The sequence below is a fragment of the Megalobrama amblycephala genome, linkage group LG1 (genome assembly GCF_018812025.1).
Source record: "Megalobrama amblycephala isolate DHTTF-2021 linkage group LG1, ASM1881202v1, whole genome shotgun sequence".
Lineage (NCBI taxonomy): Eukaryota > Metazoa > Chordata > Actinopteri > Cypriniformes > Xenocyprididae > Megalobrama > Megalobrama amblycephala.
In genome coordinates this window covers 48,001,521-48,016,164 of record NC_063044.1, presented here as the reverse complement: position 1 = coordinate 48,016,164, position 14,644 = coordinate 48,001,521, and the positions used below count along the sequence as shown (strand labels likewise).

Sequence of the window (14,644 nt, the reverse complement as noted above, 5' to 3'; positions counted from 1 at the left end):
GATATTTTTACCTGTGTGGCCCTTTATCCTGCTATATGTGGAGTACATCATAATTACAGTGCACATCCAATCTTTCTCCACTGTCCTTGAACACTAGTTTTAATTGTCATGGGATCTGGGTTTCCAAATTTAACATTATATAAATACTTTTGAAAAGAATAATGCAAAGTCCAATCCAAATCCTCGATGCCTGTAATCTTGCTTCATATGAACCTGATAGAAACATTTCACTAGTACAACAGAAAGACAGAAGACATTCGAGTACAATATAATTCACTTTTAATTTGAGAAGCACAAACGTTGCCTGTCTGTCCGATCGGCCAATTATCCATAAACTTTTTTTTTTCTTGTTGCCTCTGCATAAAGAAAGTGTTAAATATTCTCGTGTCTTCTCCCTAGACAATCAGGACAGCTACAGCCTGAACATCAAACACAGTAAAGAATCAAACAAGGTATGTACAAAATAAACTTTTTTTTTTGTTGTTTTGTACAAACTATTACATGCTAAAGGATATACCAGACTCACCCAACCCTCATTCACCACATTGGAAATTCAAAGTATGAAAATAACTCACACAATACAATATTGGCTTTTGAAAGCTAGTCAAACCTTATGGTACATTTGCCTGATAAGTACACAGACCCCCACAGAGAGAGACATAAAACCATAATTAATGATATTAAGAATGAGAGGGGAGGCGGGTTTCTCAGCAGGAAATGGGACAGTCGTTGATGGTCCCCTTACAATTTGCCACACATCCTCAAAAGATGAGATTTCTCTGACACTATGAATGCTGTTATGCTCCAATAAAAAGGAATATATTAAGGATTTCTGGTTTACATGACATCCCTTAAACAAGAACAAATGGCTACAATAGCTAGATTCGTGTGACAACAGATACAGAGAAGCTACTTATAAAAATCTTAAGTAACTGGTGTCCGCTATTAGACTTTATTACATTCGTATTAGTTAAAATAACAGGAAGGAGCTGCAAGCACTGACTCACTGACTGGGGAACTAACAGAAATCGTTCCTCGTCGTTCCACAATGAGAAGAAAAAAAAAAAAAACGGGGCTGTGACTGACAGCAACCGAGGAGCCAACGAATGAAAATGTGCCTTTCTTGTCAAGCTCAGTTATTACTCATCATAAATCAAGTTACGGGATTCGATGATGGCTATAGGTATTGCAGACTGTTTTATCAAACGAATACAGAGTTTAAACCTGACCAATCAGGAGCTCTTTTATACGAGGTTGAGAGATGGAAAAAAGGAACCACGTTAAAAGGGAAACAAGTGGCAGGAAATTTCAGTTTATATTGGAGTGACTGCATGTTCTTTGGACTAACCTGGTCATGCACAGTAACGCCAAGTGCTTCAAAACTCACTAACGCAAGCCCACACGAGAAGGGCCGATCCACGATGCTAAAAACAACAGATACAGCGAGTGCAATCGAGTTTTCACTATCAGCGGCCTGCGCATGTTTATTCGGGTGCTGATTCTAAGGTAACTGGAAATATCGTCATGCAAGAGAGACCAATTAAGTGCTCTAATCAGACTTGGTGGTGTTTAAAAAGCGCATGAGAGCAACATGGCAGTTTCATTTCCTGGCTGCGATGAAGGCACCTGCTCTCCCCGTCACTTTGACAGAAATGGGACACAGACGGTCCACGGTATACAAGAGAACATGGGACAAAAATGAAACCAGAAATTGGGATTTATGCAATTCCCAGGCATTAAATATAAGGAAGTTTGTCTGTTCAAAATAAAAGAAAGGGAATGTGGAAAGAATTTTAAAAAGAAGTGCTTTCACACAGAGAGAACAAAGACAAGCATAGACGCCTCTGAGAAGTCTCTTGTAATCATTATCATTGGCTTAATTTTTGCGTTTTATCACTCCAGTATAAACTGCAAGGCTGAACGAGTAATTTTAGGTGGGATTTCGGAAAAATCTGGAAGGGTATCACACACAATGCAAGCTGAGCCCCTCAGTACGACAGCATGCTAAGGGGGAAGTGCTCTTCTGCAATATACGATACGTTTCGGAGCTTCTTATTTTGGTTTAGCCCTCAAGCTAATCTCTCTTTCTTCCTTTTAATTTTTAGTCTTATTGTCCTAAACATTTTTATCCTCCAGTGACCCAAAAGAAAGACTGAATTAAAACAGGTCTCTATATATATCGGCATACGATTCACTAAAAACTGTGAAAGAATTTACTGATGTTTGAATATCAAACAACAGGGACTTTCATTCGTTTTGTTGGTTGTCTTTCCGTCTACGTTGCTGCTGTTTCAGGAGTTTCTGAAAGCTGGTGGATGGGGGGGGGGGGGTTGTTGGATGGGCAGAGTCTAGGCTTCATCGGTGAGTAGGTTTGGGTGGGTTGGTTTGTTTTTGCTTGGCGCAGTCATCGTCGAGAGGTGACGAAGGTCCAGCGTCGGACTCTGACTTGGAAGTCCTGCTGCCGGACACGCGTCGAACGGTCCTACAGGGCCTCTCGCCAGCTGGACTGAGATGGATTTCGCACTCCTGTTGCGGGTCCACGTCCAGCGGAAAGGTCCGCCGTTCCCATGGCTGTACCGGTTGAGGAGCCCGTAGGGACAAACAGAGACACACTAAGTAAATATCTGCACACAGAATTGAAGACAACTGCAACTAAAGGTAAAAAAAAAAAAAAAATCAGGCTGATAATCAGAAGGCTGTCAGTTTGAACTCTTCGGTTGCTCCAACAGGACAGTTTTTTAGTAACTGAAGTGCAGTGGTGTACAACTGAACTTACAATAAAGCTGTATCTGGAGCACTAGCAAACATAAATTCTAGAAAATTCAAAAATGCACCCTTTTCACATTTCTGGGGTTCTCAGAAGTGGAAGTTGTAATAGTTGGGTAAACCTTTTTAGTGGTGAATGGAAACTACAACAAATGCATTTTTTTTTGCATTCATATTTGCTCCAATAGCAAAAAAATATTCATTTCTATGACTCTACAAAAGAGGAATCACACAGCAGTGATAACTAGTTTTCTGTAAAGTGTAATCAGTATGCATAAGATTTTTAATAGAAATTAAATTTTCAATTTACATATTTAATAACTGATCATTTTAATAACCATGTTGGCACTTCTACATCAGGGGCCTACCATTTCCTCGCAGGTATCTGGGGTGGAGCAGCGCGTGTCCTCGTTGGACAGCAGCCGGTGGGAATCTCTGGAGCCAGGTGTGTGCAGGCCGGACAGCATCAGCATCTCCGGGCTGACGGGGCTGGAGGGAGACGCCACTGAACTGTACTCGTGCAGCTGGTGGAAATGCGGCGTGTCTGGAGACGAAGGCTGTGGCGTGGAGGGGTTGGTGCCGCATAGCAAGGGGGTTGTCCGTCCGTCCACAGACTTGTACGACCTGTGGAGAAAAAGATTGGTGCTGATTATCATGTGACTAACAGTGTGACCGTAGTGAAATTGGTGTAATGTTCAATAACATCTCATTATACTGTTGATGTAAGTGAACAGCCTGGGGTCATTATTCACTGCATTTCTTATCTCTCGCATTTGAAAGTGGCAGCTTTCTTTTTTGCACCTCATCTGTCACCATGAAGTGCCAAACTCAACGTTCATCTACATGTAGACAGCTGCAAAGTTGTAAATCAGGAGAAATCTCACTTATCCCCAAAGCAGTGCAAGTTGTGTTCCCTCACCTGCTGCCTCTTCTCATTGCGACGTTGCTGGCAGTCCAACTCCAGCGAGAGCGCTCCTGATCCTCATACGCAAGGTGTAGCTGAGAGAATGTAACGTCAGAGAGATCCTCAACCTGAGAGAATGAGGGAAGATTGTTAAATACATACACCAGGCAATATAGTATTGAGGACTTCAGGCTATATTTATATATATATATATATATATATATATATATATATATATATATATCAATAAAGGGAGTCTTAAAATTAAACATTCATGAGCCTTAATAAAGATGGAGTTCAGAAGCACTTCAGTTCACTGAATGCAAATATTTAAATGTTTACTTTGTCATTATAAATTTATTACAACAAAACATCTTGAATCTGACATAACAGAAACGTGTTTCCGTAAGCTTGATTCAAAACACTAACTGTGAATATTGTTGATTGAGTCGTTAAAAAAAAGTTAATTTTTCAGGAATCAAGACATCGTGTGACAGTTTTCCCTGCCGGCCACAACAAACACACTCCAGTTGGAATATATCTGTTGAAACTGCATATGGATGCAAAACATTTTCCTGACCATCTAGATTTTAAATTAGTGTTGCACATCAGTCACATCTACAGCCATTTTAGTTCAAAACCTATTGAGCTGCCTACCAAGAAAGCATTCTGGGGCATTATCTCCACATTCGGACCATGCATGCTTAGTTTAACAATCCTATAGTACCCCAAAATTTCTAGGTAGGCGGCTTACGGTCTTGACAGCCTAAAATAACTGCTGGGTGACCAACAGCATGGTCGTACCTCCACTGCATCATCCTCTTCAGCTATTGGTTTCGCAAAAACGTCCACTTCACGCCAACTACAATTAAAAGGCAAAAGGCAAATATAATTAGCAAATCTTTGAAGATGCATGTGCCTAATGAACACACAGGTCAGGAAACTGACCTTGGGGTAAGGATCTCTTTGTACTGTAGTTTCTCCACTCGGGTGGTGGCAGCCACAGACATGGGGATGACGATGTTATTGATGTCAAAGGGGCTTTCTCCTCTCCGTCTGCGAATAGTCTGTAAGAGTCACACACAGGTATAAGTAACTTGGTTCTCATGCGTTTCCACAACCAGAGATGGAAAGCTTTCAAGAGCATCTTACAGAGGCGCTGCTGTTGAGGTGGAGGGGTGTGGAGGTCTCAGAGGTCGATGGCTGTCTCATCAAGGGGCTGTGGGTGGGTGTGTTGAGAGCGGACAGAGAGGGGCATGGACTCCCCAAATCCATATATAACTTCGGAGCATCTGTAGACAATCAAAGACAGCGTTGTGTTAAAGGACTGAACTCAATGTTGATTAAGAGAGAGACTGACGTGAATAAAAGAGAAGGAATGAGAGGGAAAAAATAATAATGAAGAACATACTTTCTGTACGGTCCAGCGAGGGTTCACGAGGTCTCTTGCGGCTGTGGCTCCTGTCAAAAGAACTGCTCTGCCGGAAATGCTGGCGAGAATCAAGTTTACTGGCACTCATTGGGATGTCTAACTGCTGCCGGGACACTTTCTCTGAACGCACCTTGTGATGCGACAAACCTGAGAGAGGAAGCAAACAGGAAGAGCGGAAATAAGAGAAAAACAGTCAAATATGAAAGGAAGAGATTGAAATGGGGGTTTATTATATTATTTGCTGATTTATTCGTTTTTTTATTATTTGCTTATAAAAATAATGCCTTACGTTTACATTTTATTTTTTACAACTTTGGAATCTTTATCTGTGTATTTGGGTTATCTTACATAATTATACACAACGTTTTTGTTTTGCACTACTATTATTTATATATTTATCCTCCCCCCCAATTATATTTTTACTAGGGCTGTTTATTTAACACATTAGGTTAATTAATTACAGTAAAAAATAATGCATTAAAATTTTTAACGCACTTGTCCCACCCCAGACCTATGTAGTTCATCTGACCTCAAATACAGTTGACTGATGACGAATATAATGCAGGGCAACAACTCACTGCATGATGAAGCCTGTAGAATGCAGTCAGAAATTCCCTAAATATCAACATATGGGGCAAAAATGCCCGTTTGAGTTTCTGTCATATTTAGATAATATGAGTTAAGCTACATCACACGAGTAACAAGTGAAACATTACACAAGTGCTGTTTTTTCCCCATAGCCTTATGTAACGAGTGCAAAGGTAATACTGATTTCATACAACAGTTCAGTAAATAAGAAGATAATATTGTGTTATTTTACACACAATATTGTCTATTTTGTTTACATTTTTTTCTTTGGTTATATCTTTTGTGTGTGTGTGGATTTGCTTTTTTATTTTTAACTTCTTTTAATCTGAACTGTTATCTGTTTTAATATTTACAGCTATTTTACATAATTTATATGTTGCTCTGGACAATTTTTTCATCTGTTACTTCTAAATTAATTTTTAATCTTTAATGTTATTCTTTCTTTATTAGGTACCTTTTCTTTATTATTATTTATGTAATTAATGTAAATAAATAATTGTCATGTCAAAATCTCAAACAGTAAATTGCATTAAATAATACACAACCAATAACAGTAATTTCTTTATATTACATGTGACTCATTCAACTCTACACTACGGACCACTATATCTGGATGCTTTTCAAAGTTCAATAATTCATACGTGGAATATGAAGAAAAAAAGAAGGAAAGAAAAAAGTAGTAAGCAATCGTGGCTGGACTTGTATGATGCCAGAAATAACTGCTGAGTCACTGCTGCGAGCGTCTGGCAGAGAGTAGCTAATGACGGCCAGACGCTCACAGGTCACTTCAACTGCCCATAGGGACCGTCACGTTTAGACTAAATTTAGACTCTCCTAAAGGTGTGAGAATTTGCCTCCATTAGAGAAAACTAGGCTCTTGACATTTCAAACACTGAGGATGCAGGGAATTTTCTTTCACAATTAAGTAGACTGTCAGAGTTGTGGCCTAGGTGCCTAGCGCCTTGGTGCTTATGCAGCCACTTCCACTTCCTCTATCCTCCTCTAGGAAATGCCTTTTAAGGCTAATAAATGAGATATTTCAGTGTCTTTTGTTGTTTTCACACTTACGGACTGTGGAGAGGAGAGAGTTGGCGAGCCTGTGTTTGTCTCTGGAGGAAGGGTCTGAGATGCGGCTACCCAAACACAACTTGTGCTTGAGCGAGATCTTTTTGATGGGCTTGATCTTCTCCAGAGGACGATTCTGCCAGTGTCCCTTCAGCACACGCTGCATATGGAGATTCATCATCACATCTGAGAAAGAGAGAGAGAGAACGAAAATAATTAATTTGATCATTTAAAACATGGACTTGCATTGTCAGATTCATGTAATCGGTTTCTCTTCCTAATTTGTCATCTAAAATGTAATAACTTTTACCACCTCTGAAAATCCTGGCTGACATCAAGCCCTCTAATTTTCAATTCTTGCAACATTTTTCTTGTTGAATATCTTGTTTCACTTTAAATACATCAGACTGTGTAGGTAAAATGGGTTCTGACAGATTAATGCTGCCTCTTTTTAATATTTATGCCTATTTTATAGGCTGGAAATTGAAATTTTGGAAAAAAGAGGGTGGAATGGGAACAGGAAAGGCTAGGAGTCAGATGCAAACTTGTGCTGATTGTTTACATGAACATAGAACATATATATTTGCATTTATCCATCTGGCATCAAATGGATTTTCCAGATTTTCAATGCATTTAAGGAATAAATTTTATCATTAGGCAAGGCAAATTTATTTATAAAGCACATTTCATAAACAGTGGTAATTCAAATTCAGACCTGCAAACTCAGAAGAGGTGAAAAAGGTGATGAGCTAAATCAGGGGTGTCCAAACTTTTTTAAAAGGGGGCCCAGATTTCACATATATATAAAGGAAATTTGCATATCAAATATATGTATATATATATATATATATTCCTACATGTTTTGTTTCTTGAAAACATAAATTTGACAAAAGCTTGAGCTGACAGTAGAGTAGTTTGAGATAGGACACAGATGCAAATTTAATACACAAACAATATCTATAAAACTTAATCTCGTTTTTAAAGGGTGAAATTAAAATATTATATTATAACGAGTTAGAACTCTATTCTTATTTAACTTAAAAGTACTCTAATTAGATCACCGCCGGTAAAACCACACACTTCACTACATGGTAAAATGTAAAAATACTGTTTTTATATCTAGAATGGCTTTAAGGTATTTAGTCTATAAACACATTTAATATAAATACGAATGCACAAAACCAAGTTTATGACAAAAATAGTGTGGCCTTATTGGCATTTAATACAAGTCTACATTAAAAATGAAATAAAATATTAACCCACATTTCTGACAATATACCACGGTTACAGTTCTCCTGATTTGCCCGTTAGTGTTGTTGATTAAGTCATCGCTGTTTCAACTGGCTTTAAACTGAATTAAATCACAGAGCGACATGCAGCTTGTACTTGAGACCTCTACGCCGAACTTGAACACTTCTCGCTGGCTGTTTAGTGGTCGTGTGATCGAGACACTCAGCAAGTAAACACATTTGTGAGCTTGTGAGTCACGCAGTGCGCACAAGTAGCGCTGTTTCGTTCTGCTTTTAGTGCGTAAATGTTTCCCTTGCCTAAAATCTAGTACTGCCGCCTTGTGTTGACATTGTGAAACTGTACGATTTGTAAATTATGCATGGCGGGCCACACATAATATATTTTAGACAAGCTGCGGGCTACTTAAAATTCATCCCCGGGCCGCAGTTGGCACGTGGGCCGTAGTTTGGACACCCCTGAAATAAATAGTTGTGGGGGGGGTCTGGGGGCATCCTCCCCCATGAGAAAATTTTTGTGATTTTAACATGTATACTAAGTGTTTTGGTGCACTCTGACAAGAAAATAAATGGAAAAAACATTTACTTCAAGTAAAAAAAAAAAAAAAAAAAAAAAAAAATATATATATATATATATATATATATATATATATATATATATATATATATATATATATATATATATATATATATATAGATAGATAGATAGAGAGAGAGAGAGAGAGAGAGAGAGAGAGAGAGACTAGGGCTGAGCATTGACAAATTTCACAATTGAAACAATTGATTGACAATTTCACAACTGATTTGATTACCTTCGATTCAATATTGATTACTCTGGGGTCTATAAGGTAATGTACATGGCAAATTTCTTCAAAGAAAATATCTCTCAACTAATGCTGTAAACTATACAGGGAGCAACAGTTGGTACATCATTATATTATTAAAGGTAAAAATGATTTGATTTGTAAGCTACTTGCATATAAATTACCCATAGAGATTTTATAATAACATTATAATACATTTTTAATGACAATTATGTTTCTACTCATTTTTTAGGCTATTTAAACATTTAAATGGTGGCTGTCATAAAACGGATTTATACTATCAATATTGAAGCACATGTTAAGTACAAATACAAGGGATATACAATAGCCTATAGTGCATATATTTAGCAAAATGCTCCTTTTGAAGTTCATTTTTGTAGCTGACTACCGAGTTTTTGGCCACTGAACGGCTTTTCTGAGGTAAATGGGACATTTTTTTTACAATCCGTTTTATTGACGCCTTTCCACGGTTGAAACACTCATTGAGCGATTACATGAGACATACGGAACGCCAGGAAAGATCACGACAGAGACGTGATGTGTATGATCTCACTCCAGTCTATGGGAAAGTAGCCCATTTTCGATTCTTGTGAGGTTTACTGTGCTTGCAATTTCACCATGTACCCCACACCCCCCCAACACGGGAAAAAAAAAAAAAAAACTCATTGGATCTACACAATTCACATAAAAGTTACTAGTTTGCAGGTATGCAACTTGCTTTACATAAAAATGATTTTGAAAAAAACAAACAAACAAACAAACAAAAAAATAAAAAATAATAAAAATGAAGATATATAAAAAGGAACAAAAATGTATGCATTAAAATAAATATGAGAGAAATAAAAGGACAATTATGTGCATTCCTGGGAATCAAAGCCCTGGTGTTGCTAACACCATTTGACACATTGCTCATTCAGAAGCTACTGTACTAATGTGAATAGTGACCGAACTAATGGTTTGCAAACATCTAAATCAGTGAAACAAATTGTACCAGACATGTGTGCAATTCTCCAGAAGGGGGAATCAGAGCTTGACTGTAGTATTCATCGTATTGAAGTTCCTCTTCCCTTTTTCCTCTATCTACTCGAGTTTCACCATCGGTGTCACCTGCCTTTTCTACGCCCATTATTCATTTGCACAATGGACGCCAGATTAGAGAGGACAACAGGCTCATATTAATGAGGGAAAATACGTCTGTCTCAGTTAGTCTGATAAAGCTAGCCACTACTGGCACAGTTAGCCAGAGTCAGATTGCACTGCTCTTTAAAACGGTTATCACCGCAAAGGTCAGGCACACAAATGCATGATCAGCTAATATGACCAGCAGAGGGAAGGACTGCTGATCTAAGATCAGCTCCTCAAATCCAATGTAACTGAATTATCACAGACATGAAAAGCAAAAACAGTTCTGAGATCTCAGCACTAATGACCTGCTCCAAACACAGATCAGCCTGCAGGTTATTTTAAGAAGTGCAATAACCAGATCCAGAATAATTAACACTTAAATTAACACCTAATTGTTATGCAGTAAAAAAAAAAAAAACCTTATTAAAACTCATCCTTGAGGCAAACTATGGGAAACAAACAGCGGTGATAGAGGTGCGCTAGTCATGTGTGATGCCGTCACTGTTTTTGTCTGTGTCTACGTACATGTGTGCATTCTGGAAAAATGAGAGAAACCGATAAAGGACCAATATGCCTCCTTACCGTCTGGAAAGGAGAGGATGGGGTGAACGCAGGGGTCGAACTGTGCCAGTCTGTCCAGTAGGGGGAGCTGGTGCTGGGTGTCTGCAGAAGGGAGAGCACATCCACTGCACATCACACACTGAGCGTTCAGCTCACAGCCACAGCGAGGAGCCACTGACCTCTGAGCGTGACAGAGAGAACAAGGAGAAAAAATGTTAGTGTATGAATTTTATTTATGGCAACCAGTCTGAAATAGGCTGTTAAAAACAAAAACAAGCCCAACTAAAAAACAAACAAACATTATTAGCATTCATTAGCATTATCCTTGCATTCATATATGATGTTCAGAATTTTTCACTTAATATCATACAAGTAATAATTAATGTATGTTTTTTTTTTTTAAAGAAATTAACAATTGTATTCAGCAAGCATGCATTAAATTGACCAAATGTGACAGTAAATATCTTTATAAAAATACAAAAAAAATTTTCTATGGATCAAAGAATGTTGAACATTTTTTCATCACAATTTCCACAAATATATTAAGCAACTTGACTGCTTTTAACATTAAAATTAAGAAATGTTTCTTGAGCAGCAAATCATCATATTAGAATGATTTCTGAAGGATCATGTGACACCGAAGACTGGAGTAATGATGCTGAAAATTCAGCTTTGACATCACAGGAATAAATTACATTTTAAAATGTATTCAAATAGAACATTTTATTTTAAACATTTCATAATATTACAGTATTTACTGTAATTTTGAACAAACAAGTGAAGCCTTGGTGTGCATAAGAGACTTTTAAAAAAAAATATGACCACAAATTATTGAATGGTAGTGTAACTTGAGTAACAATTTACCAACATAGCGTATTATAGATAGAACTGTTTACCTACACTAAAACTTTTCAATTCATGTAAAATGATTTAACACCTTTGGGTGATGAAAGTGATGATCATTTTTGGGAACAAATTTAGGACATCACTGAACAACGCAAGACTTTTTTTTTTGCTAAACTGCTTGCAGCCTTAAATAATGAATGGTGGATTTAAGACATTACGGAACGATGTGAACACGCTCTACACTGTGTGTGTGTGTGTGTGTGTGTGTGTGTGTGTGTGTGTGTGTCTGGCAGCAATCCCAGCCCTAACCTTGGTAGCATCAAATGTGAATTTTGCAAGTTTTGAGAAAATAAGCAAACACGGGGTCTAAACACATACACAAAAAGAAGGAGCATTGTAAAAAAACATGACCAAAAAAAAAAAAAAAAAAAAAAAAAAAAAAGACAGCATCCATGGATTGTCATTAATTGACCCTTCGCCAGGAGTTTGATTGACAGGCGATCTAACCAATCATAACGCTGAATCTGCCATTTTGTCCGACAAAGTCAGGGGAGTAAGCAGATTAACGTAGGAGGACTTGAACTTGAAAAATGGTGTGTACTGATGTCTTTCCGCGATTGAAACAACATTCCTTATGATGTTCATTCATATTTATTTGATGATATAAATGAACTAGTAGGAAGAGATGATCGGTTCACAAGCCGCTTGAGCTGAGGTGCTACAGCGATCTGTCACGACACATTAAAGAGCCACAAAACGGTATTTATTGTTTAAATTTCTTTAAAAATGACAACATTTTAAATTTGACTTTGTTTCATTTCAAAAGTAACCTGCTCTGTCTTGTCTGTCGATGCGTTGTCAGTGTCCTCTTTGCTCTGCAAAGTATTTTTCACTGCGTGAGAACATGATGTGTGGCGAGAGATCATCATGGCTTGTCGGACGTAGCAAAAGTAACTAAAGGAGGCGGGTCTTTGTGAACGGTTAATTATGCTTTTTATTAATTTTAAAACCAGTCTTTCAAGTGCCTCCCACTGCGATCTTGCTTTTGTTAATGAAATCTCAGCAGCATTAGCAACCAAAATTTATGTCTGCTAGGGATCAGCCTTTCCATTTGTTTCCATTTACTCGAGTCAACCCTTCCAGCTTGATGCTCTCATACAAATCTCTGCATCAGATGACCACACATGGATCCTGAGTTGCTCAACCCAGTTTTGCATGTGGCAGATTCTCTATCGCTCATGTGCTCGTGTCATTAACCCAGAGCACAGCACCAGAGAGAAAGGGTTGCTATTGGCAACTGTGACCGGTTTTTCCGAGCCTATTCAAACAAGAGTGCTTCACATTAGCGCAGGACAGTTTGTACAGGGACCATCTCTGCAATCACACAGAAAAACACCTGGAACTACAGAACTGATCTACTTTCTTGGTTGTAATGAAATTCACATTGTGTAAAGTGTTCCATGAGCCATTTTGAACATTTCAGAACAGATCAACTAATGATCTAACATTACGTTTTTATATGTTAAACCTATTTCACTTAATGAGATGAAGCTAAACAGATTAGTAGTATGTTTCTGTCTCTGTGGGTGTTCAAACATAATGGTGGAAATTTTAAAAGCCATTGAGTGTCTGCCTCTATCTGGGTCAGCGTTCATCTGGAGTGCTTGTTATAACGTTAGGATCGGACTGCAGATCAGTTAGCAGGTAGTTTATAACTGGCAGTGTGAGTGAATTTGGCTGTTAGTACATTGATGACACTGGCAGCATTTCTCATAACATTTCAAGAGCGCCGTGTCTGAATGACATCCAAGCGCTGTTATTTGTAATGGAGCTGAGATCGACTGGGGTTGCGCTTATTGTTTTAGCACATGCCTGCGCATTCTCGCTCACAGTGGGCCTGTGTTATGGGAGGAATCGAGTTTTAAAGGCTGTTCAGAAAGCAAATAAATCTATAAAAGCAGTGCTGAGACTTTGTAGCTGTCATACGAATGCAGCACAATGCAAGCATGAATATGGCAGATATTTAGAGGACAGCCTGTTGGACACCATGTCCTAAATCAGGTGTGAGGTGATGAATGATAAAAGTTATGGCTTCCATGTAAATACAAGTTTCTGTCCTATCCAGCCAAACTACATTTTTTACATTTTCAAACTACATCCACATGGATTTTATTTCACATAGAAAAATACTGATCCTGTATATTAAACACCAACCATAGCTCTTAAGGTAATTATGTTTGGGGGTAAAAAAACTTTGAAAAGCCAAGCTTTAGTCAACCATTTGTCATTCATAGTAACTTAAAACACAATAAATGACAGAAGTGCCAGTTCTGGAGCAGCACTGTGATCTCGGTAACACTGCAGTTTCTGCGTCACTATTTAATCTGTAACCTTTGCAAGAAGCCCGGGGGAACCTTATGGAGCTCAGTGCATCTTCAGTAAAACACATCCGCAGGTGACACTGAAAGAGCTTGTTTGTTCTGTCTCGCACATCTCTCGCTACAGCTTTCAAAGCCCATTCACACCAAGTGACCTTCACTTAGGATATGACACATCTTACTGCAAAGATCTGTCTGTTTTTATTCAGAGACTAAAATGGGGTTCAAATAGGGTAAAAATTCATCATTAGTGAATACTTCCGCTGCAAATATGTTAGTTATGTGTTAAGCATTCATATCAGACTCTGTGTGGACAGGCCTTTGTGCTCAAAACTACACCAGCCACTGGATCTTGAAAAGAAACACATCTCTCCTTACCTTACGATTGAGACTGGTGAGCGAACCGGGCCGGAGGACTCTGCGTTTCCTGCATGAGAGCAGTGGCCGTGTGCGGGCCGCCACACACGTGTTGTCATGCACAGAGGAAGCCAGAGGGCCCAGCTCCAGCTTCTGCTGAGACTCAGAGCAGCTCTGCTCATTTGGATTCGAGGTGATGGGGGAACTGGGCCGTAAGCTGAATGAGGAGAGGAAATAAGCACGAAGCATGAACATAACGGTGACATTTCTTTTTGGGGTAAACTTTTTAATGAGGGAGCGCACTTAAATAATCTCTCTCATACCTGTTGATAACACCATTGACCTGTCTCACAGGTCCACAGCTTTTCTTCAAGCCAGTTTCTGTGACGATACCATTGGACGATACAGACGCTTCCACTCCAACAGTATCACGCTCCTAAAAAGAAACAAAAAAACAAAAAACAAATGTGATGTTGGAAGGGACATCCCACCAATTTTCCCCCTGAGTTGGTTTGGATGAGTTGAATGGTTCTTGCTGCATTTCTTCACTA

The 14,644-nt window shown here is 38.5% G+C and overlaps 1 protein-coding gene across 4 annotated transcripts in view; it reads right to left on the bottom strand.

Annotated features, from left to right (window-relative positions):
• Positions 1-262: 262 nt before the first annotated feature.
• kansl1b (KAT8 regulatory NSL complex subunit 1b) overlaps positions 263-14,644 on the bottom strand; it is a 73,636-nt gene continuing 59,254 nt past the window's right edge. For 3 of the 4 annotated variants that reach the window (XM_048197414.1, XM_048197430.1, XM_048197409.1), the window contains 11 exons: positions 14,417-14,529; positions 14,115-14,310; positions 10,534-10,693; positions 6,759-6,941; positions 5,082-5,249; positions 4,823-4,962; positions 4,619-4,737; positions 4,475-4,532; positions 3,686-3,798; positions 3,135-3,390; positions 263-2,589 (listed from right to left, as the gene is read on the bottom strand). In XM_048197414.1, the coding sequence (XP_048053371.1) occupies positions 2,356-2,589; positions 3,135-3,390; positions 3,686-3,798; positions 4,475-4,532; positions 4,619-4,737; positions 4,823-4,962; positions 5,082-5,249; positions 6,759-6,941; positions 10,534-10,693; positions 14,115-14,310; positions 14,417-14,529 (1,740 nt within the window). In that variant the 3' untranslated portion in view covers positions 263-2,355. The remainder of the gene's footprint in view (positions 2,590-3,134; positions 3,391-3,685; positions 3,799-4,474; positions 4,533-4,618; positions 4,738-4,822; positions 4,963-5,081; positions 5,250-6,758; positions 6,942-10,533; positions 10,694-14,114; positions 14,311-14,416; positions 14,530-14,644) is intronic. The other variant, XM_048197423.1, reaches the window with a different exon arrangement.